The sequence below is a fragment of the Myxocyprinus asiaticus genome, chromosome 43 (genome assembly GCF_019703515.2).
Source record: "Myxocyprinus asiaticus isolate MX2 ecotype Aquarium Trade chromosome 43, UBuf_Myxa_2, whole genome shotgun sequence".
NCBI classification, from domain to species: Eukaryota; Metazoa; Chordata; class Actinopteri; order Cypriniformes; family Catostomidae; genus Myxocyprinus; species Myxocyprinus asiaticus.
The window spans coordinates 29712153-29739358 of NC_059386.1; the positions used below are offsets into that span (position 1 = coordinate 29712153).

At 40.5% G+C, this 27206-nt stretch overlaps 1 protein-coding gene across 1 annotated transcript in view; it reads left to right on the forward strand.

The window, feature by feature from the left end:
• The window catches only part of kirrel3a (kirre like nephrin family adhesion molecule 3a), a 200862-nt gene that overhangs the window by 135134 nt on the left and 38522 nt on the right, over positions 1 to 27206 (forward strand). Inside the window, exons 4-6 of the mRNA XM_051685589.1 lie at positions 7133 to 7290; positions 11659 to 11809; positions 25061 to 25166. Of these exons, the coding sequence (XP_051541549.1) occupies positions 7133 to 7290; positions 11659 to 11809; positions 25061 to 25166 (415 nt within the window). The remainder of the gene's footprint in view (positions 1 to 7132; positions 7291 to 11658; positions 11810 to 25060; positions 25167 to 27206) is intronic.

The following is a 27206-nucleotide window of genomic DNA, read 5'->3' on the forward strand; positions in this document are numbered from 1 at the left end:
GGAAGCCCGATCGGGGCAGACGAGCGTGCTGGGGAATGGGAGGTCCGCGGGGGGATACCCGGCGGAGGCAGTCCCATTGGGGTCCCCAAATCGCCCCCAGTGCTAGCCGCGCTGGCCTCAAACCCGTGGGTAAAAGGACCGAGGCGGGAGCCTCTGGGGTGGCTCGCTTTATAACGAAGGCGAGCCGTGACCGCAACGTTGCCATGGACATATTCTCGCAATGAGAACGTGACCATCCACGAACGCTGTCTCCGCGTGAGCAGTGCCCAGACACGAAAGACAGTGATCGTGACCGTTAGAAGGCGAGAGAGAACGAGCACAACCAGGAATAACATACAATCGGAAAAGCATCTTTAAAAAGACGCGTCTTTAAAAAGACGTTCCGTGTGTGCGCTCTTTTAGAGAAATATATACTCTTTTAGAGGGGAAAAATGCTCTTTCAGAAAATATACTCTCTAGTTTTTCTGCCGAAGCGCCCAGGGGCGTTCTCTGCAGTGCACCAGTGCAGAGGAGGGAGAAGCCACTGAAATGCGCCGTCAGATCCAGCAGAGGTGAATGAACAGTAGTATTCAGCTCAGCGAGCATGACCGTTCGGCTCCGAAGAGAAAATCTGAATGAGTGGTTGCATACCAGCTCCATTTATACCCGTATGTTCGGGGGAGTGGCATGCAAATACCACTTGCCAATTTTCATTGGCCTTTTATCAAAGACCAGAGGTGTCTCGGGCTCCCAAGAGTGACCCCTAGTGTCACTACATCGACACCAACGTCGAGTGAGTGACAGATAGGGAACATCTCTCAGGGGAAGCATGTATAAGGAGAAAAGCAGAGGCCCTAAAACTGGTCCCTGTGGCAATCCATACTTAACTTTTGTTTGATTTGACCATTCCTCATTTACACATACAAAGTGTTAGCGGTCTAATAAATAGGACCTAAACCATGCTAATGCAAGTCCACTAATGCCAACATAATTCTCCATCTATCGTGTCAAAGGCAGCACTGAGATCTAAAAGCACTAGAAGAGAAGTCATTTGTAACTCTTATAAATGCAGTCTCTGTACTGTGATGGGCTCTAAATTCTGACTGAAATTGTTGATATATACCATGTATCTGTAGAAATGAACATAGCTGGGAGGATACTACCTTTTCTAGTATTTTCGACATAAATGGTAGATTTGAAATCGGTCAGTAATTAGTCAGTTCTCCAGGATCAAGCTGTGGCTTCTTAATAAGCAGTTTGATAACTGCCATTTTAAAGTTTCTTGGGATATTTTCCAAGGATAGCGAGGAGTTAATAACATTAAGAAGAGGTTCTGGAATTACAGGAAATACCTCTTTTAAGAGCTTAGTTGGTACTGGATCTAACATACATGCTGTGGCTTTTGATATTTAGCTCTTCATGACCTATGACAATGAATGATTGAAGTTGCTTATGAGGAAAATTATGAGACACTGTTTTCTGAGGTGTTGTGACAGTTGATTGCATAGTTCCAATTTTGTTTCTGATTATTTAAATTTTATCAGTAAAGTAATTCATGAAGTCATTACTATTGTGTTGCAACGGAATATCTGTTTCAGTCGATGCTTTATTCCTAACCAATTTAACCACAGTACTGAATAAACACCTAGAATTGTTGTGGTTATTTTCTATGAGTTTGCTAAAATATGCTTACCTGGCAGCTTTTAGTGCCTGTCTGTAGCTACAGACACTTTCCTTTCATGCACCGCAGAATACCTCTAATTTGTATTCTTCCACTTGCGCTCCATTTTCCGAGCTGCTCTCTTGAGGACATGAGTGTGATCATTGAGATGAGGTAATGATCTGAGATGTCATCGCTCTGTGGTAGAATTTCTATAGTATCAACATCAAATCCATATGACAGAATTAAATCTAGCATATGATTATGGCAATGAGTTGGTCCTGTCACATTTTCTCTGACTCCAAGAGAGTTGAGAATATCGATAAATGCTTATCCCAATGTGTCATTTTCATTATCTATGTGAATGTTGAAGTCACCTGATTAAAGCTCTATCTGCATTAACTACTAGATCTGATAGAAAATTTGCAAATTCACCAAGGAAACCAGAGTATGGCCTGGGTGATCTACACCGATCAGCCACAACATTAAAACCACCTGCCAAATATTGTGTAGGTCCCCCTCGTAACACCAAAACAGCACCAACCCACATCTCAAAATAGCATTCTGATATGCTATTCTTCTCACCCGAATTGTACAGAATGACCGTAGACTTTTTCAGTTCAAACCAGTCTGGCCATTCTCTGTTGACCTCCCTTATCAACAAGGCGTTTCCATCCGCAAAACTTCCACTCACTGGATGTTTTTTAATTTTGGCACCATTCTGAGTAAATTCTAGAGACTGTTGTGTGTGAAAATTCCAGGAGATCAGCAGTTACAGAAATACTCAAACCAGCCCATCTGGTACCAACAATCATGCCACAGTCCAAATCACTGAGATCACATTTTTCCCCATTCTGATGGTTGATGTGAACATTAACTGAAGCTCCTGACCTGTATCTGAATGATTTTATGCACTGCACTGCTGCCACACGATTGGCTGATTAGATAATCGCATGGATGATTGTTGGTGCCAGACGAGCTGGTTTGAGTATTTCTGTAGCTGCTGATCTTCTGGGATTTTCATGCAGACTGGTTTGAACTGACAAATTCTATGTAACTCAGATAACCTCTCTATACAATTGTGGTGAGAAGAATAGCATCTTAGAATGCTACCTCAAATACTATCACTATTAAGACTATGAGCCAAATTACTAGAGAGGAGAGAGAGTCCGTCTCTCTTTAGCAAGTCAGTTGTACCCCAAAAACTCTTCCAATTGTCTTTTAATCCTATGCTATTCTCCGGACACCACTCAGACATCCAGCCATTCAGTGACACTAATCTAATATAAACCTCATCACCACGATGAGCAGGGAGGGGGCCAGAGTATATTACAGTGTCTGACATAGTTTTTGAAAGTTCACACACCTCTTTAACATTATCTTTAGTGATCTCCGACTGGTGAAGACGGACATCATTAGTGCTGATATGAATATAAATTTTAGAAAATCTACATTAGCTAGCACTTGTAAATTTGATTTGATGTTAGACGCTCGAGCCCCAGAAATGCATTTAACAATGGTGGATGGAGTCTCCATTTCCACGTTCCTTACAATAGAATCACCAGTTATTAAGGCAACATCATTTTCAGTGGGTGCATAACTGAGTGGGGAGAATCGATTGGAAACTCTAACAGGAACGGGAGAGTGGTGTCGCATTGCTGAGCGAGTATGCCGCTGAGACATCACCCAAATGCCCTGCTGCGGGGGCTCTACAGCCGTAATCAAAGTGTGTGTGTTGCTCGCTGTACTACCTGCATCCGAAACAGTATCTACAGGCTTCTCTTTCTTACTGACCTCCACTAGCATTCGGATGCATGTCTCTAACTCATTAGTCTTCTCCGTCAGCCTGACTAATTCCTTACATTTATCACATGTGAACATGTGGCATGCAATGCAGGAGGAAATAACATGGGTGGATGCTATGACTTACTGCAATTGTTTGTTGTTGTTGTTGTGGTTGTTCTTGCGGCAAGGGTTTGCAATCGATGTGGTTCAATGTGGTTCTTAATCAGCAGATGTTTGAGATTGATGCAATAATCAGTGTAAAACACAATGGAGAAAACGAATGCATGCAGTCGAGACGCAAGATGTAGACAAGTGTAAAAAAGAAAAGTAAAAAAGAGAGAAACGGGTGCACGCGGTAAAATACATGCAGTTGAAACAGTAGAAAAGCGGAAAAACCTAAAGCATGCAGTAAAATGGCAAAGGATAAAACTATGAAAATGAATAAGCAAGAATAAGCGATGCTAAGCAGGCTAGCAAGCTACAAACACAGACTTGTGCAATGTGCCAGCAGCCCTGTTCTGTTCCTGTTCAAAAGGGTCTTTATCAGCCTCTGTATGTATTTTTAGTTAATACACCTGAAAAAAAAGCAAAAGAGAAAGGATAATTGCTAAAGGCTGTGTGCTGCTGTGTGGTACATCAACTGAATTTATGATGAAATTAATCCACTGTGCTACCAATTCCTGAGAGAGGAAGACAGAGAGGGAGAAAGAGAAAGTGCAAGAGAGAGAGACACATCTCCAGATGCGAGACCAAGTCCAGGTATATTACAAAATAGGTCACATCTCCCAGAATGCCCCTTTCTCTCTTGTTTCCAAAATGAAATTGCTCTATTTTTCTCCCTCCACATGCCGAATGATTTGAGGTGTCTCACGGGCCTGTTGTATCAAGAGAGCCGAGACAGAAGTAATTCCGTGCTGGCTGTTCGTTAGGCTCTGTGTGAGAGTTTCGCCCACTCTGAACATTACACCGGGATGATTAATCCATTGGGTTTCCCTGCTCAGGACAAAGAAGATTATTGTCCGTGTTAAGACTTGAGCTTGAAACTGTTGCACCAGGGCATATTTGCAAACATGCCGGTAAGGAGAAGATTCAACATGGTTATGACAGTCTCTGGCGCTCAAAAGCAGAGTATGAACCATCTAGGATCTGCGCCACATGGAGAGTCATGGGATGCCGTCCAAAGCTGCTTGAAAATGCCAGTGTGTGAATTCACACCAAATATATTGCCACTTAGCTTTCCAGAATTCGAGGATGTGAAGGTTTGGCTGCAATGCCTGCTTAGGAAACTTTCTCGCTCACTCACTATCTCTTTGTCTGTTTCTCTAATTCAGTGCCATCAATAACTGCAACTTGAGCAGACAGACTGAATGACTTAAATGTTTTGCTCATTTGCATACACTTAGCCTCTGGTCTGTCTGTCCTGGAAAACAATCCCAGCATGCAATTGTAAGCTCTGTTTGTATCACTTGAAATGAGTTCTTGCTCTAAACACGCAAAGCACTTAGACATAAAAAACAAGCCGTTAAGGATTGCTTTGATGTCCAGATGGGAAAAAGAATATGACTTTAATTGCTCCTGGAAATGAGAGTGGATTCTGAGTGGATGGAAGTACTTTGAATTTTCAGACACTAATTTAAATGCAGCAAAAGAGGTCTCACTCCATTTCATTGGTCCTTATTTATTGGGGGCGTTTGCTAAGGCAAGCATCACTGTTACTATTGAACAAAACCCTAACCCTAAGTATTAAACTTTGGTGTGTAACTCGTCTCAGAATTTTTGCGCTACGGACATGAATGATACCTCAAATCATGCGGCATGTCAAGGAGCAATCAGACTCAATTTTCTGTATGAAACTATTTTCCATTTCCTAACATCATTGTTTTTTTGTTTTTTTTGAGTATGTGTCAACTAAAATGCATTTTCAAAAGTCTCAGTTTTCAGTGGAGGGAAACACCATTCCAATGTCACTGGCAGTGTGGATAAACATAGCAAAATCAATGCGTTTTCAACCTTTCAAGACTAAGGCCTAAGACTTGGGCCAATAAGCAACCACCAAGAATATGCCCTAACAACTGCAACATGCTAAAAAGCAACACTTGACACATGAATAGCAATGCCCTGGAAATCACCCACAACACGTAACATTGTGGTGAAACATTTTTCACAAGGAAGCACCACTCAAAAATAAAAATAAAAAAATAAATAAATGTTTGTTTATATATTATTGATACCTATTTAAAATATTTCAGCTGCCCATGTGTCTGTGCTCAGTTAAATAGATTTACTTTTCCATCACGACAGACCAAATCAGTTTTCTATTTTTCATTTTTCTTCATGCTTTTCTTTATATCTCTCTCACTCTCTAATCTCTTCCACTCTCTCTCTGTTTTTCTCTCTCTCCAAACTGTGCCAACAACTAGATGTGGATGTGGCCTTTATACACAGAGTCATAAGGGAAAAACTATTCTTTCGCTCTGAGAGCTGCATGATTTTTCAAGCCGGAGGGAGACTTGATTGGTTCCAGAGAGGAAATACCAGCTAACAAATCACACAGGTCTTCGCTCGGAGACTGTCACCGAGCACAAGGCCAAATCTCAATGTCTGATGTGCTACATAGAGAGATCTGAAGAGAAGATGTCCAGCAGAGAGTGTGAAGTCCTCCAAATAACTGTTCTGATAACATGGGAATAAATGAACATGGGAAGAACAGTCCCTTTGCACTGCAGTCGCCTTCAGTCCTTAAAGGGATAGTTCACTCAAAAATGAAAATTCTCTCATCATTTATTCACTTTCATGCCATCAAAGTTGTGTATGACTTTCTTTCTTCTACTGAACACAAACAAAGATTTTTAGAAGAATATCTCAGCTCTGTAAGTCCTTTCAATGCAAGTGAATGGTGACCAGCAGAAGAAAGAAAATCATACACATCTGAGATGCCATGAGGGTGAGTAAATGATTAGATAAGTTTCATTTTCCACCTTAAAAGGAAAATTCACCATCCCAATTGTTCCAAACCCATATGACTTTCTTTTTTCCATGGAACAAAGAAGGAGATGTTAAAAAGACATTCTGCCCAACATCCACATAAGACAGAAATTCTTACTGTTGAATGGAACAACATTTTAACTTCACAAAGTTTTATTTGTGGGTGAACTATCCCTTTAACTTTGCTGTTACCATGCCGTCTTTAAGCACCCAGTTGCTCAAACTTGTTTGTGAAATCTGATCGACTGAAAATCTCAGCTAGAGTAAATGCCTGCCGAAGTCTAATCAGTAAGATATGTGTAATAGGGTCTCAGCTTCCCTCGTAATGAAGTCAGCAACTCTGGGACCTTCCGAAACAACAAGCGGTCCCCAACTGGCCCGTTCTGGCATCTTCAAACAGTCCCTCCTCTTCTCACTACTTGCTGCCTTCTCTTTTCCTCTAATACTGTCTCTCTGGAGTGCTCAGGATGTACCAGCTGCTTGTTGCCTTTGATTTAGACTTGCCCCAGATATGCTCCCTAATGAGCTGAGTGCCCAATCAATAATTTAGCAGAGTCTGAATGAGAACCAGGCTGATCAGTGCTGCTTAAAGAGAGGAGTGCAATCAGTGCTATTCAGGAACCTGTTTTTTGACTCATCCTTCCATTGCTCTTTCTTTCTTTTACTATAGTATTTGACATTGTTTGTCCAAAAAATAAACTTAGGTCTGATTTTGATTTTCAGTTCCTCCTGATGACCCTGTGATAAGTGGTGCTCCTGTGGTGAGCTTGCGTGCCGGGGACTCGCTAAACCTCACCTGCCACGCTGACAATGCCAAACCAGCCGCCTCCATCATCTGGATCCGTAATGGAGAGGTGCTGAATGGTGCGGCATACACGAAGGTATGGGCATCCCCTGCTACTCTCAGCCATTGTACACCAACAGAACACAATACTGAACCATGACAGAACCAATGGTTGTGTTTCAAAAGCTAGTAAGCATCATCTTTGGGCATCATGATTTCGATCAAGCCGGTGATGTCCAAAATGATTGTCTTGGACTTTTTCGATCAGCACTAAAATTGTAATGCCCAAAATATGCTGTCAAATTTTCATAATCAATTTGAATTCAGTTTGATTCTTGAGTGTTTTGATTCAAATGTTCAAAAGTACCTTTGATGCCCAAAAATGCTTTCTCAATTGTTTCGATTTGAATGTTCGAACATGGCTGTGATGTCCAAAAATGCTGTTTTAAATGTTTTCAATTCGAACATTCAAACTCTTCTGTTATGCTCAAAAACACTGTCTAAAGCATTTTGATTCAAATGTTTAAATGTGCCTATGATGCCCAAATATGCTTTCTCAAACATTTCATTCGGTGATGTCCAAAAATGTTGTAGTGAACATTTCTATTCAATTTGAACATTCGAACGCTCATGTGATGCTCAAAAACACTTCTTGAACGTCTTGAACGTTTCGATTATAAATGTTCGAACAAACCTGTGATGTCCAAAAGTGCTGTCTTATATGTTTTTGATTCAGTTCGAACACTATATTTGTTCAAATGTTCCTATGATGCTTAAAAATGCTTTACAGTTAGAATGTTTGAACATGCCTTTGATGCCCAAAAATGCTGTCTTGAATGTTTTAGATTCAATTTGAACATTTAAACGCTCCTGTGATGCTCCAAAATACTTTCTCTGATGTTTTGATTTGAATGTTCAAATGCACCTATGATGCCCAAAAAAGCTAGCAAATGTTTTTGATTCAAACTCATTTTTAATGTCCAAAAATGATGTCTCAAAAGTTTAGATTCAATCTGAACATACAAACATACCAGTAAAACACCCAAAAAACTAAAACTAGACATATTTGTGATGTACAGACATGCTTTTGTGAACTATTCTAGAAAAAAATGCCTGTGATTTTATTTTTTATCTTTTTGAATATTCAAATGCATCAGTAATGCGCTAAAACTCATTACTAAAATCATGTCTGCATGCTATGGCAACCTTTAGTCATTGTTGTGTTTGCATGTGTATTTAGTTCTTATGTACAATTATTATGTTTTATTTGTTTGGAGAGGCTTTTGGACACATGGAGATGTTTTTGTACACTAGGATAAATCATTTTGTAAAGCTACAACTTTTGATTGATTTGTCGTTTCAATACACCATTTTTCTCAGATATAATTGGCATGATTGGGAACAAAACAAAAGCAGTTCTCCTGAGCCACCTTATTTACACCCAGAGATATAAAATGTCAAATCAGAAAAATAAGAACAAAAGTAAACCGTTGGCTCAATTGTTTCTGTGATTTTTCAGCAGTTTCTTAGACTGATAGTCTCAGAATGTTTCATAATCTATATAATTAAAAAGCTTTCTTTACAATGATACCAAACACTTGACCCTGCTTGTTTTTTTTTTTTTTTTTAATAAGCCTTTAATTTTGGGTATGCCACTGAAACAGGAAATCTTTAAAAAAAACACCTTCAGAGCCTAAAGGGTTAAACTTTAGATTTGAACATTGAAAAATACCTTTGATGCCTGAAAATTCTGTCTCAAACATTTTGATTAGATTCAAATATGTGAATGTGCCTATGATGCCCCAAAATGCCAGCAAATGTCTTTAATGCCAAAAAATGCTTTCTCAAACTTTTGGATTCAATTTGAAAATTTCAGCATGGCGGTGGTGCCCCCAGAAACTCAAACTAGTGTAAAATAAAAACCTCAAAATCTCAAACATTTCGATTCCATTCAAACATGTATGTGATGCCCAGAAATGCTTTTGTGAACTTTTCAATTCAAATACGCCTGTGTTACCCAAAAATTCTGTCTGAAATGTTTTATGTAAACCAAACATTCAAATGCACATGTGATACTCATAAACTGTGACTTGAATGTTTCAATTAGAATGTTTGAACATGCCTGTGATTCCCAAACATTTTTATTAGATTAGAATATTCAAAAGCCCCTACAACATACTGTTTATACACAGTATCAAATTTTTTGGGCTTCAGTTTTTTGTTTTATTTTTGCAATATCTTCAGCCACGCATTCACCTTTTTCACATGTAACTGTAAAAGTTTCTCATGAAATCCTGCACTCCGCCTAACTGCATGCCCTCGAATCTGTCAAATTAATGATAAGTGAGGACTAATTTTTTATTTAATCTTTAGGGCAAAGTGGAGCTGTAATGCAGTGCTTTAAATATGTCATAATGGATAGACATTCCAATACTCTATTATGAATGTGTTCCTTAGCAATTTGCTCAGTATGTCAGCTTTGGGGAGGAAATTGAGAGAGCAGGAAATGTATTTAAAGGACCGCTCGTACCGTGATTGGAGAGTGTAATCTGCTCATTTCGAGTAAGCCGAACCCCTCAGCACCCACCTTAGAGAGTCCCTTCATTAATTAACCAGGCCTAATTTAGACACAAGCAAGCTAGAGAGGTTAGTTGTTTTTCAACAGAAGCACTGCTTTCAGATCTGTTCTGCACTTGGGAGACTCTTTTAAATGCTTCTGAGATGATCAAGTACCTCCATGAGATAGATAAGAACTAAGTTATTCACGTCTTGAAAGTCATGCCAGTAAATACTAGCAACATATTAAAGAGAGAAATCTGTTGTTTAAATACAAACAGTATTGTAAAAATCCTGAACACTGTTCATCAGTTTGGAAAACTTGATTTTGTGCCTAAACTTTGATTTATAACTGAAATACTGAATGTTTAATGACTAGAGAACCTTTTTCCATCATAACACAATCAGCTGTTAGAAAAATGTCAGATGATAAAAGCACAAGATATTTGAATTTTTCATTTTCTTGAAGTTTTTCTCCAGGACTTGAGCTCCACTCTGAACACTCTTTTATTGCGTTATTTGATTAATTTTGATAGAGAATATGTTATAGCTGCGAGGCAGATGGGTGTTTTAGATGAAGTCAATATCCCTCAAATATCTGTACCAATTTTTTAATAATCTTTTCTGAATAAACAGTGTGTCTCTACAATAGCTTGAATATCAGAGTGTGAAAGTACAGGTAATATCACCATAAATATAGAATTTTATGAAGTGTATAGACATCTTTTTTTTTTGTTTTTTTGTCCTAACTTTGTAAGCATGTAATTCTAGTTCTGTTCACTCCATCTCCCTCCATCAAATTTTATTTTATTCCACTAGATGGCAGCAAGTACTAGAATTATTTTTCCCCTCTATCACCTTCCATCACAAAATGCCGATCTAAAATGTAAGTGGCGCTCTAACACATTTTATCCCTCACACGTGTGCTTGTCCATTGAAATTCAGTCTAATTTTCAGTTCATGCACCACCCCCAATTGTTTAGCGAATATCTCGGCCTCTGAGTGGACTAGAAGCTCAATCTAGGTGTCATTAGAAATCTGAGATCCTCTTCTTTGCAATGATGTATACATGTATATTTTATCATCTATAGTCGATAACATATATTTCTGATGATTTGTATAGCATGTCTTTCCTGCATATTTTGTTCTGAAGATCTAAGATATAACTTTGGATTATTCACACAAGAAAGCTCAGAGACAAGTAAAAAATTGCTATTTTATTTTATTTATTTTTCAGAAAACTGCCTAAGGTAAAAGCAGATGTACATTTTTTTGCTATTTGAGGCTTACAGCAGCAGTGATCAGCGCATAAAAGAGACTTTTGTATTTGATCTTACAGAAATCATATTTCATTTTGTGATTCTTTTGGAAATCTTTCAAACTGTGTTAGGGCAACAAAATAAACTATACAATTGCATTCCTGAGAATGGGAGCTTTCATTTGATATGATTTGTCTATTTGAGTGCTATTTGAAATACTTCTATATTCATATTTCTACCACATGACCACTGATTTTTTATTTTATGTAACAAATGCAGAAGAGATGGTTATCTATGAAAAGTTCAGATTCTAAGCTTTCCAAAGAAACCACACATGTTTGACTTATGTATTCAAAGACTTGAACATTAAACATTTTTGCGACATAGCACCCCGTTTTGGACCCACCGGCAGGTCCGCAGAGTTGAAGAGGTTAAAATACATTTACATGTTTAACAAATATATCATTTAGTGACAACGCAGTACTGTCCCGATAGGGCAGTGAAAGTTCCATCAACTGGCTTGAATACCACTCACACTGGCCCTGGGCCGGTGGGCCATACTTATTGTTGAGCCCTGTGTTAATATCCGTTGGGGAATGCTGCCCTCCTGACACTTTAACGCTCATGGTGGCCTTTTTTTTTCTTCTTAGACACTGCTGCGAGATGGCAGAAGAGAAAGCACGATCAGCACGCTCCACATCTCTGCCTCCAACATTGAAAGCGGACAGCAGATCACATGCCGTGCTTCCAACAAAGCGGCGCCCAATGGCAAGGAGGCAACAGTCACCATCGACATTCAACGTGAGTGTGGGCTTTCTGATTTTTCCACCGACTGTGCTTCTGTTTAAACATAATTAGTGCCAAAACACACTCAAGCTTACCTTTCCTTCCAAATTCTTCGACCTGCATTCTGTTCTGTGCAGTTCTTGTGTTTTCCTGTCTGTGTAGATAAATTATTCACATGTGAAAATCCACTATGTGCTGTCCTATTTTCTTTATCCAAACAGCCGTTGTGTACACATGCAATCTGATGTCTGAGCACATGTCGTACTTCACTACACAGACACACAAGATTTGACAAAATTGTTTTTTCGTCTCTCTTTTTGTCTTGGAGATGGAATTGTGAAATTTATAAGTGACAGATTTTCTGCACACTGTGTATGGGGAACGTTTTTATGCATTAAGCCGGGCATTGTGGATGCTTATTGTTAGGTATTAAACATTGTGAGAATTGAACACGACCAGCTCCTCCTCTACTGGTAAACATCGTGTTGTTTAATTTTATTTATAGCAGTCATAAGCCTTACTGTCAAAAATGTATCTGAAAGTGCTAACAAGAAAGGCCTTAACTAATTCAGTGCGAAGATTAGAACGTTTGATGGAATATTTTTGACAATATGCATCGTGAACAAAGGCATTCCTTCAACTCTCTCATGTGTTGAAAGATATTAACTCTGACTAATAAGCCAGAAAATATATAATATTCAAAGATCCATGAGTTCTGAGAGCTCCTTTCTTCAAGTCCATAAATTCTATTTTATTGCCCAAAAGGAATGTGCCTCAGCACAATGGAGCTCAAATTCACAAATGAAAGCGTAAACTGTAAAATGTTTGTCTGTGTTTTTGCACCACCGGACTCATCCCAAATTATTTTGTCATGCAAAACAATAGAAGAGTTTTACTGTAAGCCCCTTTCTTCCCTGGATTCCACAAACACCTCTTGTTGGTCAACTTGGATGTTTTCACATCTGTGAGAGCCAATAAAATCCACTTTTCGTTTATTTAATTAATTAACCATGATTACAAAAAGGAATATCAGCCATCTATTTGTACATCCACAAACGTTTTAAGATTATTTCTGCTCTGCTACTTGTAAGTCAGCGAAATACCACGAATAAGCCAACTGCTGCTGTCATGATTGATTTAGCTCAAGATTCAGGGTGTGCTTCCTGTGGCTCACTTAAACTTGCCTTTAGCTGTCTTTATCAGAATAATTCACACTGAGTGTGAGCACGTCTAACCTGAGCTCGCGCCATTCTGCGTATGCGGTCTTTTGAGATGTGGCAGGCCTAACACAAGGAAGCAGTTCAGTGAAGTGTAGACCTCGTTGTAGGCCCACGCTGGAAGAACATGTGCTGGGTAAATAAGTGATGTCTAAGAGTGGAGAGGTGCTAGAACCTTTGGGCCACAGCAGCCTACGGGGACCTCAAACTGTCACGAGGGGCGTTTGTCTGATGCGCCACGACATCAATATTCATGACGGGCAGCTGTTGGGTGAGATGCCATGATGGAGCATGGTTTGTGCGAGACCTGGTAGTTGAGAATGCTCGCTGAGGAGCAAAGTTTATGCAAATGTGCTGAGTGGTACCTATTTTCCACAATTCAGAGAGATTATTTAACAAAAACACTCTCATTATATCTTCAAATTCACATGCTGTTTTTCCATTTATCCTTCTCTGTAGGTAATTGCCCAACAACAACAGTTATAAACCTGCAGGTTTGATCAAATAACGTGAAAGAGCTGAATGAGTTCATCGTCAGAACGAAAAATTCATACGATTCCATTTCGTCTGAAGTTTTTGCGTTCTGCCTAAAGTGTACGGCAAATAGACGGCACTGATCTGTGGGCACATGAGTCACTGATGACCTAAATAAGCGTAAAGTGTTGCTCTGGCCCATCTCTTCATACTAGAGAGGAAACATTTTCTTCTAATCATTTATAAGCTCTTGGTTGTGAAAGCACTGGCCTATTTATCAGGACTCCTTCAAAACCAAATTCACTCTGTGAGGTTTTCGTCATTCCAGACCTGCTGTGAATCCCACCAACCGCTCAATTTCCACTTGGGCTGTTTTCATGCACTTTGTTTTTCTGACCAAACAACCAAACATTTGATGATAATTCTTGTCTGGATAATTGTGGGCCACAAAACCCTGCTGAAAAGACCAGCATAGTTGGTCACCAACATATGTTGCGTTTTGGATGTTGGTCTCCAACATGGGATGCTTGTGTCCCCATCAATCTTTTTAAAGTAGCTTAATCTGCATGACTTCCTTGGTCAACCAGCTGCACCAGCCTAACAAAAAGTGTTTGTTTCAGGGGTCTTAGAGTGGTTTGTAAAAATTTTGGCTTATATGTGAACTATTCTAACAAACTCAGACCCTTTTAAAGTGAACTAAGCTCAGACAATCTCAGGAAGTAGTCTGAGTGTGGTTTGCTTTAAATCACTTATAGGGCTCTATTTTCGTGCATGCACAAAGTGCAGTGCTATGGGCTATGACCATGCACTATGTATTATCCAATTTTCGTGCCAGCACAAAATGCAAGTGGCCGTCGGTGGGAGTGTTTGCGCTATCTGTGGGTGTATGCACTCAAACTGTGGGAGTATTGTATGTAAATAAATTTGTGCAAAGTGCAATTTGCTGTTTTCCTGAGAAATAGGTCATTGCACTAAGATGTTTCAAAAGCATGTCTTATCTCATCGCAAAGTCCAAACTCAGTTTCTACATTTGCAGTTTGGAGATTCCACCAGCAGTAATTTTTATTAAGAAATATTTTTGGTAAAAAATGAATAACATTTTTCGAAATCAAAATCAACTGGTAGAAGTGAAGTGCGTTCCGATACAATCACTGTTAATACTAGCCTTGATTTGTGTGAAAATGATTAATAGTACTTACATTTTCTATCATTTAACAGAGCATAAATCCAAATTATGACGAGAACCACATTTTCCAATGCATATAAAAGGAGCTTGTAACTGTCAAAGAAATACGCGTGACATTGGGAGACAGTGCCGGAGAAGAACCTCAGAGTTAAATTGCTCTTGACCCAGACCATTAGCGCTTTGTGTGCTAAATTCTGCCAAACCCACTTTTGCCTAGACTTAGCGCATGCTTGCATGAAAATACCAAAACTTCATGGCCAAGCCTTTTGACTTTATGTGTATGACTTATGGTATAGTGCTGCGCTTAGCTCTAGCGCTCTTAAAATAGGACCCATACTGTGCATTGTGAACTTGTAGCATTCAAGTTACCATTCAAAAGTAATGATGACACACAATAACATAGAGTAGAAAGTGGCTTATTTTAGTTAACATAGATAAAAAAAAAAAATGTTTTTTTTAAAAATGAGGATCATATTAAAATGACATATTATAAAATTATACTGGATATAATTCTTAATTATAATATCACTATTGTATTAAGCTTTATACATATACAGTACTGTGCAAAAGTTTTAGGCACTTAAGATGTTTCACAAAAACATTTGTCTTAAGATGGTTATTTATATCTTCAGCTTTAGTGTGTCAATAGGAAATATAAATGTTAGACTCCCAAACATTTCTTTTGCAAATAGAAAAGATTAGAATATAAGAACAGGGCACTCTGCAAGAGATGGCATTGCTCCCGCAGAGCCCCCCACTGAATATCGAGTCAGTCTGGGATTACATAAAGAGACAGAAGCAATTGAGACTAAATAGATAGAAGAACTGTGGCAAATTCTCCAAGAAGCTTGGTACATCCTATCTGTAAACAACTAAGAAAAACTGTTTCCAGGTGTACCTAGGAGAATTGGTGCTGTTTTAAAGGCAAAGGTGGCCACACCAAATATTGATTTAGCTTTTGTCTGGTCTGATTTATGTTTACTGGAATTTGTGTGATGTTAATTGATAAAAATGATGAAAACTATTTATGGCATTATTTTTGAAGACATCCTCACTATTCAACATTTTTCACAAGTGCCTAAAACTTTTGCTCAGTACTGTGTGTGTGTGTATATATATATATATATATATATATATATATATATATATATATATATATATATATATATATATATATATATATATATATATATATTCAAGTTATTAAGAAGGATTACAATTTTAAAGTTGGCCTACAGTGAAGGATCAATTGAAAACCAGAATGGGGAAGATATAATGAGAGTGTTTATGTTAAAAAAATCTCTGTGAAAAGTGGAAAACCACTTCAAAAAAAATAATGTGAATGGAAAGTGAACTCACACTAAAATTGGGCCAAAATGAGTTCTGAGCTCACTTTTTGGTCCTTTTTCCACTCAAGTGTGAACATATCTTAAGTTTTGCTAGTAAATAGTTAGGCTATACTGGTCCACTAGCTATACTAGGACCAACCCAACACTGTTCAGCATAAAGCAATCTGGTCTATCGTGGAAAGTCAGGCTGACCTTAGCTGGTCTTTTCAGCAGGGAAACTGGTGGATATGAATTTCTTTAATCAGTTTGGCCCTGAGCAGATGGTCTTTCAGTGTCTGGTGTGCCAGAGTTAAGGGTTTGTATCACTTGGATGAAGTTCCTCATTGATATGGGTGCTACTTTTTAATTAGTTGGACACCCTCTGAGACTTCCATTCAAGATTAAATTGATTATTTCCATGAAAGTGCACTCTTAAAAAAATTACTTTATGATGGTGGGTAATGGAAATTTGAGTAGTTCTGTGGCAGCTCCTCTTCACACAACACTATTTTCGATAAGGACGCTCAACCAATCTTCATGACTAGATACAAAAATTAATCTGCGATGTGTTGACATTCACATCTCCAGCGCTCTCCTTCTTCCATTCCCTTGTTCTCTCTTTAAAGGTCATTGCCTCTATACCACATTCAGTAATTAAAATCATTAAACAACATGTTTCATATTTCATAAAAGTGTTCTCAAGGCATGCATCAGCTAGCAACCCACATCAATCCATTGCACACTTTATATTAGTCCCTTTCAGTTGTTTTCCCTCTTAAAACTCAAACATGACTCTTGATAGTTGGCTTTATCGTACAGTCTGTTAATATTCTTCACAGTTACTGCTGCTGATTGCCTGGATCTGAAGGCATTGATATCGCCGCCATTATCTGACTCCTTTGCTCGAACGTGGTGTGAAGATCCTTCATGCTGTTAGCTTCTGGGCCTCTGTGTAGCGGTTTCGTTTAAGAATTAGTACCCAAGAGAGGAGAGTGGCTTGCCGCTTCCAACAGTAATTGCCTTGTAAATAAGAGCAGGATTGAAACAATGCTGTTTGTTAGGAATAATTAATGACTGCATACACACATGCAGTTGTGTCTGGGGGCCTCTTGTGAGCTCCTGTCGGCGAGCACGCTCACTCCAGACAAAGGAAACTGACAAGAGGTGCTTTATCAAACTCAAGGAAACACTCACTTGCATCACCCCTCGAGTCCTCTCTTTAAAATAGATGCATGCCTCTACATTTGGAGGACGTGCTTCTTTCGTAACAAGTTTGCTTTTCATATGCATATTTGCATGTAGTTCTGAAGATTAACTATAATATTGTAAAATCACATTCAGCATTTGTATTTCGTGAAACACATCGAAATATGAATTAACTGCAGTAGATTTTATAAACCTTAAAAACCAGACATGACTATTTCTTAATATTTTTCATTTCAGATGCATATTTGCATGCAATTCTTCACTGCTAAAAATCATTTTCTTAACCCTTTAATGCATGGGAATCTCACCAAACACTCTTACATATTTGGGTCTTTAGAGACCCGGCATGTATATCTATCAAAAATAGATCTACAAAATTCTCAGATAGTGTAACATTATAAAAATACTTTCAAGACAATTAGAAAATTAGAAAATAAAATATATTATGATATATTTTGATGTTTTATTTTTCATATGTCAAAGAGATAATGCAACAAATCAGAAATGTTGTTTCTTCATCAAATAGCAATGTCAAATGTAAATCAACTCAATCACTGAAACAACAGTGTCGCCTTGAGTAAGAAATAGCATGTGTAATATGTATGTGTACATAAATATGGCATACAGATAATTCACTACTGTTGCACAAAAAATCAATGTGATATAGTATTTATTTGTACGAATATAGTACTCATTTCTCTTGTAATAAAGAAATAGGTTTACTTATAGATATGAAATAATCATAAAAAATATAATTTGTGGAAGTGCAAAAAAAAAAAAAAAAAAATATATATATATATATATATATATATATATATATATATATATATATATATATATATATATATATATATATATATTTTTTTTTTTTATATATATACCTAGGGGCCTATATGACCCTATACACTTTTGGTATGTAAACCATAATAATAATAATAATTATTGTTTATTTATCTATTTATTTTTTTGTTGAAATTGTGCCATTTTTTTTTTTTACACTATTTATAAGAGGTGTAAAACAAAATAGGAATACTAAAGAGGTGTGGGCACAGCTCCAAAAAATGGATGAAGTAAAGGGGGTGAAATTAGGTCCTGAGTCTCTAAAGACCCGAGGTGTGCAATTAAGGGTAAAATCTGTATTTTAGTCTTGTTTTCCAGTAAAAATATCTAAATATCTGTAAATGTAAAAAAAGGCAACTTTACATGAGAAACTAAATAATATAAGATGTTGTTTTGAAAGAAATGGAACAATTTAGTGCTTAATTCAGCTTAAAAAACTATTTGCCAGTGGGCCAAGAAAAAATAACTTTTTTCCCTTTAAATTACATTTTTGTCATTTTTCCTTTCAAGTAAATTTACTGTATGTGTTTTACGGATATTCAAATATTTTACCTGGAAAACGAGATGAAAATTATTATTAATTATTATTATAATTTTTATTTTGTTTATTTTTTGCAGTGTTGAAATTGTAAAAACAGGTTGCTGTTTTTTTTATTAGTAAAATTGTAAAACATATTTTCATATATGTGAACATATTTCGTGAAAAAAAATGAAATATGATATCTTAAATATGAGTCTTAAGAAGTTTTGTTTTTCAGATTCATATTTGCGCATAGTTCTGAAGATTGTGACAACAAATAAAATATTTTCCTAAAACATCCTAACTGTAAGATCGTAAAACAGCGTTTAGCATGTGTTCTTTGTAAAACACACTAAAACATGATTAAACCGCAGAAGATTTTGGAAACCTTAGAAACCAGACATGCCTCTTTCATAAGTTTTTTCTTTTTTTTTTTTTGTATTCCAGATATTCATTTCTTGATAATCTGAAAACATGTTTTTCAGAAACATTGTAATTGTGAAATCGTAAAACCTATTCAGCGTATTATACCTGCATGTAGCTCTTAAGATTTTGATTAAATATTTTTCAGAAACATATTTGTACTTTCGTAAACCCTATTCAGTGTATGCATTTCGTAAAAAAAAAAAACACTGAAACATGGTTGAATCTTTCTAAATGGAGTTAATTAACAGAGGTTCTGGAGAAGAATGTTAATTTTAATCTGACAAATCACTGCCCACGTGTAGGAGTATATAAGCCGCTGCTTACCTGCTTCCTGTGACAGTTCTCCTGACATCCCTCCTTCACCCCATCTCCACCTGTTCTCTAGATTCATAATTTATCTAAATAAGTAAAGTCCGGGGGGGTAATCAGGACTCGAGTGAAGTCTCGAACTCCGAGCCCTCCAGTATACGGACAGCAAGCCAATTAAGTTTACCGTCATGGTTACTTGCGTAACCTCCATTCCCTGATGGAGGGAACGAGACGTTGTGTCTATGTAGTGACACTAGGTGTCACTCTTGGGAGCCCGAGACACCTCTGGACTTTGATAAAAGGCCAATGAAAATTGGCGAGTGGTATTTGGATGCCACTCCCCTGGACATACGGGTATAAAAGGAGACATATTTTTGCATATATTTGCGCAGGCCAGGGGGCCAGCAGTGTGCCAGCGCGTCTATACTGAGAGGTGCCTCGGTCAGGGCGTACCAGAGCGGGCAGTGGGAGGATTCTTGGGAGGCGAACAGGTCTACCTGTGCCTGTCCGAATCGACTCCAGATCAGCTGGACCACATGAGGGTGGAGTCTCCACTCTCCCCTGAGGGTAACCTGCCGTGACAGCGCGTCCGCTGCAGTGTTGAGGTCACCCGGGATGTGAGTGGCTCGCAGCGACTTGAGGTGCTGCTGACTCCAGAGGAGTAGACAGCGGGCAAGTTGTGACATACAACGAGAGCGCAGACCTATGACATATGCTACCGTTGCCATGTTGTCTGTCCGAACTAACACGTGCTTGCCCTTGATCAACGGCCGGAACCTCCACAGGGTGAGCAGAATTGCCAGCAACTCAAGGTAGTTGATGTGCCAACGCAGCCACGTGGCCGTCCACAAGGCGGCGGCTGCATGCCCATTGCAAATGGTGCCCCAGCCCGTCTTGGAGGCATCTGTCATGACCACGACGTGCCTGGAGACCTACTCTAGGGGAACGCCTGCCCGTAGAAATGTGAGGTCGGTCCAAGGGCTGAAGAGGTGGTGACAGACTGGCGTGATGACCATGCGATGTGTCCCACGGCGCCATGCCCATCTTGGGGTCTCATATACATCAACCCAAGCGGGTGGCCACCGCTGAGGATGCCATATGCCCCAGGAGCCTCTGAAAGAGTTTCAGTGGAACCGCTGTTTTATGTTTGAACACCTTCAAACAGGCCAGCACTGACTGTGCGCACTCATTCGTGAGGCGTGCTGTCAACGAGACTGAGTCCAACTCCAAACCGAGAAAAGAGATGCTCTGAACCGGGAGGAGCTTGCTCTTTTCCCAGTTGACCCGAAGCCCTAATTGGCTGAGGTGCGAGAGCACCAAGTCCCTGTGTGCACACAACATGTCCCGAGAGTGAGCTAGGATTAGCCCATCATCGAGATAGTTGAGAATGTGAATGCCCACCTCCCTTAACGGGGCAAGAGCTGCCTCTGCGACCTTCGTGAAGACGCAAGGGGACAAGGACAGACCGAAATGGAGGACCTTGTACTGATACGCCCAACCCTCGATTGCAAACTGCAGGAAGGGTCTGTGTTGAGGTAGAATCGAGACGTGAAAGTACGCATCCTTCAGGTCTACCGCCACGAACCAATCTTGATGCCGGACGCTCACCAGAATGCATTTTTGCATCAGCATCTTGAATGGGAGTCTGTGTAAAGTACGGTTCAGTACTCGCAGGTCCAAGATTGGCCGCAACCCACCGCCTTTTTTCGGTATGATGAAGTAGGGGCTGTAAAACCACTTCTTCATCTCGTCCGGAGGGACAGGTTCTATTCCGTAGGAGGGTGGCGATCTCTGCACGCAAGGTAGCAGCGTTTTCGTCCTTCACCAAGGTAAAGTGGATACCGCTGAACCTGGGCGGACGCCTGGCAAACTGAATCGCATAGCCGAGTCGGACGGTCCAGTAAGCCATCGCGACAGATTGGAAAGTGCAAACCATGCATCCAAGCTCCGCACGAGGGGGACCAAAGGGACAATCTCGTCAGACGTACCGGCAGGTGGGGCCTCGCGGCGGGGCAGAGCTTGAGGTGCCACACCATGTCGTGGCCGTGCTGAGTCTAGGGACATCGAAGCACTTACCTGGCTCCTTGTGACCACCCCCAGAACAGCCTGGGACGGGGGAGGAAGAGGCCTGTCCTCGCAACCCATGGAGACTGTCACATCGGGGGCGGATCTGTGCCACAACTGGGCACGCAGGGGTGGGCAGACCGCCGTTGGAGCACCAAACCTGCAAGGATAAAAAGGTGGACAGTGGTCGTGATGACAGCCGTGCACACCGGATATGTGACCCAGGGAATGAGGAAACTGCTCTTTTGCTGAACTGTTGGGTACCACAGCCACTTAGGCATGCAGCAAAATCAAATGAAAAGGCAATAAAAGATTCTCCTCCGGGCCCTCCACCAGGGATGGAGTGGTCTTCTTACCAGCTCCAAGGCAGTGGGTTTTGTCGACCCTGGGTCGCCCGTCTCAGGGGCGCTTGGCGGCTGGCCATGAGACGGGTGGCGTCTGCTTCTTGCGGTGGGCTCCACGCCAGGGCCGGGCCAAAGGGGCAGGCTGTGGCGGATCTGGTGCAGTCACCACAGGGGGACACCCTTGGCGACGAGCAGGCGGGATGCAGGATCTTGAGCCGCGCCTGGGCAGGATATGCCGGATAGCCTCCGTCTGCTGCATCACCGTCGAGGACTGCTGGGCAAAGTCCTCGACGGTGTCGCCGAATATGCCAGCCTGGGAGATAGGGGCAGCAAGGAACCATGTCTTGTCGGCCTCACCCATCTCGACCAGGTTGAGCCAAAGGTGGTGCTCCTGGACCACTAATGTGGACATCGCCCGCCTGAGAGACCGCGCATAGACCTTCGTCGCTCGGAGAGTGAGGTCGGTCGCTGAGCGCAGTTCCTGCGTCAGATCTGGGGTGGAACTACCCTCATGCAGTTCTTTTAGCGCCTTGGCTTGGTGGACCTGCAGGAGAGCCATGGCGTGTAGGGCAGAGGCGGCTTGTCCAGCAGCACTGTAGGCTTTGGCCGTCAGGGACGACGTGAACCTACAGGCCTTGGACGGGAGCTTTGGGCATCCGTGCCAGGTGGCGGCGCTCTGCGGGCATAGGTGCACCACGAGTGCCTTATCCACCGGGGGAATCGCCGTATAGCCCCTGGCCGCCCCGCCATCGAGGGTAGTGAGCGCGGGGGAGCTGAGAAATCGGGATCGGGCAGTAAAAGGTGCCTCCCACGATTTTGTCAGCTCCTTGTGCACTTCCGGGAAGAAAGGCACTGGAGCGGGGCATGGCTGTTTTGAGCGGCACCGCAAGCCCAGAAACCAATTATCGAGCCGCGAGAGTTCGGGGGAGAATGGAGGGTTCCACTCTAGTCCGACGCTTTTGGCCGCCCGGGTAAGCATGTCCGTCATTTCCACATCAGCCTGTGACTGGGCAATCGTCCCTGAAGGGGGAGCCCAGCTAAGGCTTCTGCGTCCGACTGGACAAGCCCACTCTCCGATGCTGTGCTCGAGAGCTCATCAGCTTCGTGGGCTCCGAACAAGAGGTCGAACTCACCATGAGACGAGCCGGCGGACTCATCCGGAAGCCTGATCGGGGCAGACAAGCATGCTGGGGAATAGGAGGTCCGTGGGGGGATACCTGGTGGAGGCGGTCCCATTGGGGTCCCTAAATCGCTCCCAGTGCTAACCGTGTTGGCCTCATACCCATAGGTAGAAGGACCGAGGTGGGGAGCCGCTGGGGTGGCTTGCTTTCTTACGTAAGCAAGCCGCGACCGCAACGTTGCCATGGTCATGTTCTCGCAGTGAGTACATGAGCCATCCAAGAACGCTGTCTCCGCGTGGGTCGCGCCCAGACAAAAAAGACAGCGATCGTGACCGTCTGAAGTTGAGAGGTAACGACCGCAACCAGGAATAACACACAAGCGGAAAGGTATCTTTAAAAAGATGCGTCTTTAAAAAGACGTTCCGTGTGTGCCGCTCTTTTAGAGAAATATACTCTTTTAGGAAAATATACTCTCTTTTTTCTGCCGAAGCGCCCAGGGGCATTCTCTGCAGTGCACCAGTGCAGAGGAGGGAGAAGCCGCTGAAATGCGCCGTCAGATTCAGCAGAGGTGAATGAACAGTCAGCTCAGTAAATATCGACCGTTCAGCTCCGAAGAGAAAATCTGAATGAGTGGTTGCACGCCAGCTCCTTTTATACCCGTATGTCCGGGGGAGTGGCATGCAAATACCACTCACCAATTTTCATTGGCCTTTTATCAAAGACCAGAGGTGTCTCGGGCTCCCAAGAGTGACCCTAGTGTCACTACATCGACACAACGTCGAGTGAGTGACAGATAGGGAACTCCTCTATATAAGATTACATTAACATACAAACTACTGAAACAAGTTTGCATTTCAGATGCATATTTGCATGTAGCTTTTTTATTTATTTTTTTTTTTTTTTCAGAAACGTTGTAATTATGAAATTGTAAAACCTATTCAGTGTATGTGTTTCCTAAAATGCACTGAAACATGATTGAACAGCAGAACATTTTGGAAACTTTAGAAACCACTCCAAATCCCAGTGATACCACAGTCCAGAGTAAACTTTATTTAAAATGAATGACCACAAATCGATGTTGATTCTGTACCATCTGAGGCTCTTTTATGTTTTCATAAAAATCCAGACAGCTAAGTTTCTTGTTTTGTTAACTGTTATTGTTTCTTTAATACATTTGAAAGCGTCAATATTTCTTTTCGCCGTATTTCGAAAAGCCTGCAGGTTCGTATTAAATGACTAGTCCCACACCATTATGAATGAAACATCTGTCCCAGGTACAAATACGTTTGTGGAATGATGGGAGCAGACTGCTAATGAGAAATCAGACCCAGCGCTGTGTCTGGGCTTTCCAAAGGCCTCTAATCACATTCAGACCTGTGGGAGGTGACAGATATGTCCACTGTGACAGGACTGGGGCAGATTGTAGGAGCTTTTCTCATATTAAAGTTTGAGGATTTTTGGGGAAAAAACAGCAGGAGGAAGCACTGCTGTCTGGAATAACTGTTATTTGTCGGTATGGTGCTGATGTTTCTACCGCTAGCCTAGTTAATGTCCAACATGCCCTGTGTCCAAACACACAACACAATCATGCTCTCTTAGACAGTTGCTTCAGTTCGAAGTGTGTCAGCACCTGTCTGTCTGCTGTCACTTTCTGTTTCTCTGCTGTCAGTCCTTTCTGTCTGTTGAGGTTTGGGTTCTGATAATTGAAAAAGAGTGAATGAAAGCAACAGAAACTGTTTGTGTCTTCTCTTAGATAAAAAATGTGTTTTTTAAATTTATTTCAAACAATCTTGCTGTTTTAACTGAAGGAGGCATTTTTAGAACAAAAAGAATTCCAGTGATAAATAAATAAAAGGTAATTGTCTTTGAAACAGCTTGGTACAAGGTCTAGGGTTAAATTTTTGCTTTTGCTTAATGTAAATTTGGCTGCTGTTTGTTTAATTTGTGTAATCAGTCTTATTGTTCACATCGCCAAAAACTCTCTTTAATCATTTTAAAAGTTGTTTAAATTCTAATTCAGCAATTAGAAGCTGAGTTACAGCTCCAATTAATCTTAATGCAAAGTAGCTCCCATAACCGAGAAAAAGAATAATCAAGTCATTCCCACTTTTAGAGTTTATTTTTAGTTTGTTCTTTAATCTGCAATTAATCTTCTGGACGAATGTTTATTAATGAGGGTTTTGAGACATTCTCTGGGATGATGAAGTTGACCGGCCCCTCTACTCCTGCAGATTTCCCACTGGTGAACCTCTCTGTGGAACCGCAGCCTGTTCTGGAAGGCAATCTGGTCAAGTTCCACTGTGCCGCTAAAGCGAATCCTCCTGTCACTCATTATAGGTGAGAACACACACACACAGACACACACACAGGCCATAACAATGCTTTTCTTTGCCAGTGTCTCATTATGTATCTCTGCAGATTGTATACAGTCGCTGTTGCTTTTGTTTTTGTACACAACATGCCTTCACAGAAAAACCACATGAATTTCACATGTGAACACATGCTAATCACGAATGCAAGTGTGTGTGCATAGAAGATTAATTTGTTGTTATATATTCACGTGATCTGATGAAAATAGCACCCGAGACTTGACATTTGCAGATTATAAATACTTTAGAAGCATCTGTGAAATGTTCCAAAATCACACAAAACACAAGTGTGAAATTACACATGCAACATCCTTACAGGTGTTTTTCCTTAAGCATGTGCTTTTACATTTAGGAGACTGGCAAGGTATTTGACAGGAAATCATCATCGTTGTGGGTGTCATAGGGACATGCTGGTTGTGACTTCACAACCTGGCAAAGGCTTAGTTCATGGACCCTATTAACATTTTAGGGTTTGAAACTACTGTATAGCGAGGTAAAGTTCTATTGAGGTACACGTGAGACCAGCTAATATTATTTCTGCATTCACATTTGCTCATATAGTAGAAGAAACAGCCCATTATTACATTTTCATGACTTTCCAAAATAGGGGGGGGAAAAGGGAGAGTTGGATCCTCAGCAGATATATCTGAAACCCCATTGCAACAGTGCTGACTAGTTTTAATGCTAACTTTATTTTAAATTAATGTAAGGGTAATATAACACAAAGAATAATGTTATTAAGGTAGGCATGTATCATAGAGCTGTTCAGCCATGATGTCAGTTTGTATTTGAACCCGGAAGTCTAATTCACCATGGGTTCCCTCAAGATTTTCCTATGGGTTTTTATAATGGGTTTTTTGAACTTATGAGTAAAATCAGGTCTGTGGTAAACATTACTTGAAGATACATGGAATTTTGTTCTACAACATAAATTACACACTTTTGAAAAATAGTCTATGCGATATATTGTTCCGGAGATCAGGTTTATAGTATGGTTTATAGCAGCGTTACTCAACAAGTGGGATGCATGCGGCCTTCGAGCTATCTTTTGTGGCCCGCGTTATGATATCATCATCAGAAATATTTTTATCAGCAGCCAAAATAATACCTACATTGCTGAATCGCGTTAGAGAGGGAATTCAACTGCAAGAGGATGTTTCAAATAAATAAAAAATTAAATAAATATTATCTGAGCATGGCTGATGTTATGAGAGCGGCAGTCGGTCTGCACACGCGTTCATACACAGTACATGTGCGCTCACACGCGGTCTGTCAATCAAACGTGCGTGCTTGCAATCTCACTTGAGAGCTACTCAACATGCTGCAAATCTGTCCAATCTCTTGAGTAGTTCATCAGGGATATGTACTCATCCAGACAACAGTATTTACAGGAAAAAACAACAGTGTTTCCTGCAGTGACAGCGTTGAGACGCCTTCACGGAAATGCTTTTTAGTGATCTACTTTGGCGCAAAACACTAATAAGGGGTGAACAAATCTTCATGACTTTTCACTGGAGGACTTTTGGTGCTAAAATATAGCTCTTGTTTTTGAACACATCTCTAGTGTATGTTAGTTGACAATCACAGTGACAACAGAACTGATCTATATCAGAAAATAGAACTGTTACACCCCTTATGTTTAAATTAATTACTAAAAGGAATAGTTGACCCAAAAATGAAAATTCTTTCATCATTCCCTCACCCTCATGCCATCCCAGATGTGTATAACTTTCTTCTGCTGAACACAAATTAACATTTTTAGAAGAATATCTCAGCTCTGTGGGTCCATACAATGCAAGTGAATGGTGGCCAGAACTTTGAAAGGCAGCATAAAATAAATCCATAAGACTCCAGTGGTTTAATCCATGTCTTCAGAAGTGATATGATAGGTGTGGGGGAGAAACAGATCAATATTTAAGTCCTTTTTTACTATAAATCTCCACTTTCACTTTCACATTCACATCTGTAAGTCACATGTGGCACCTGTTTAGTTTTACTTTCACATCTG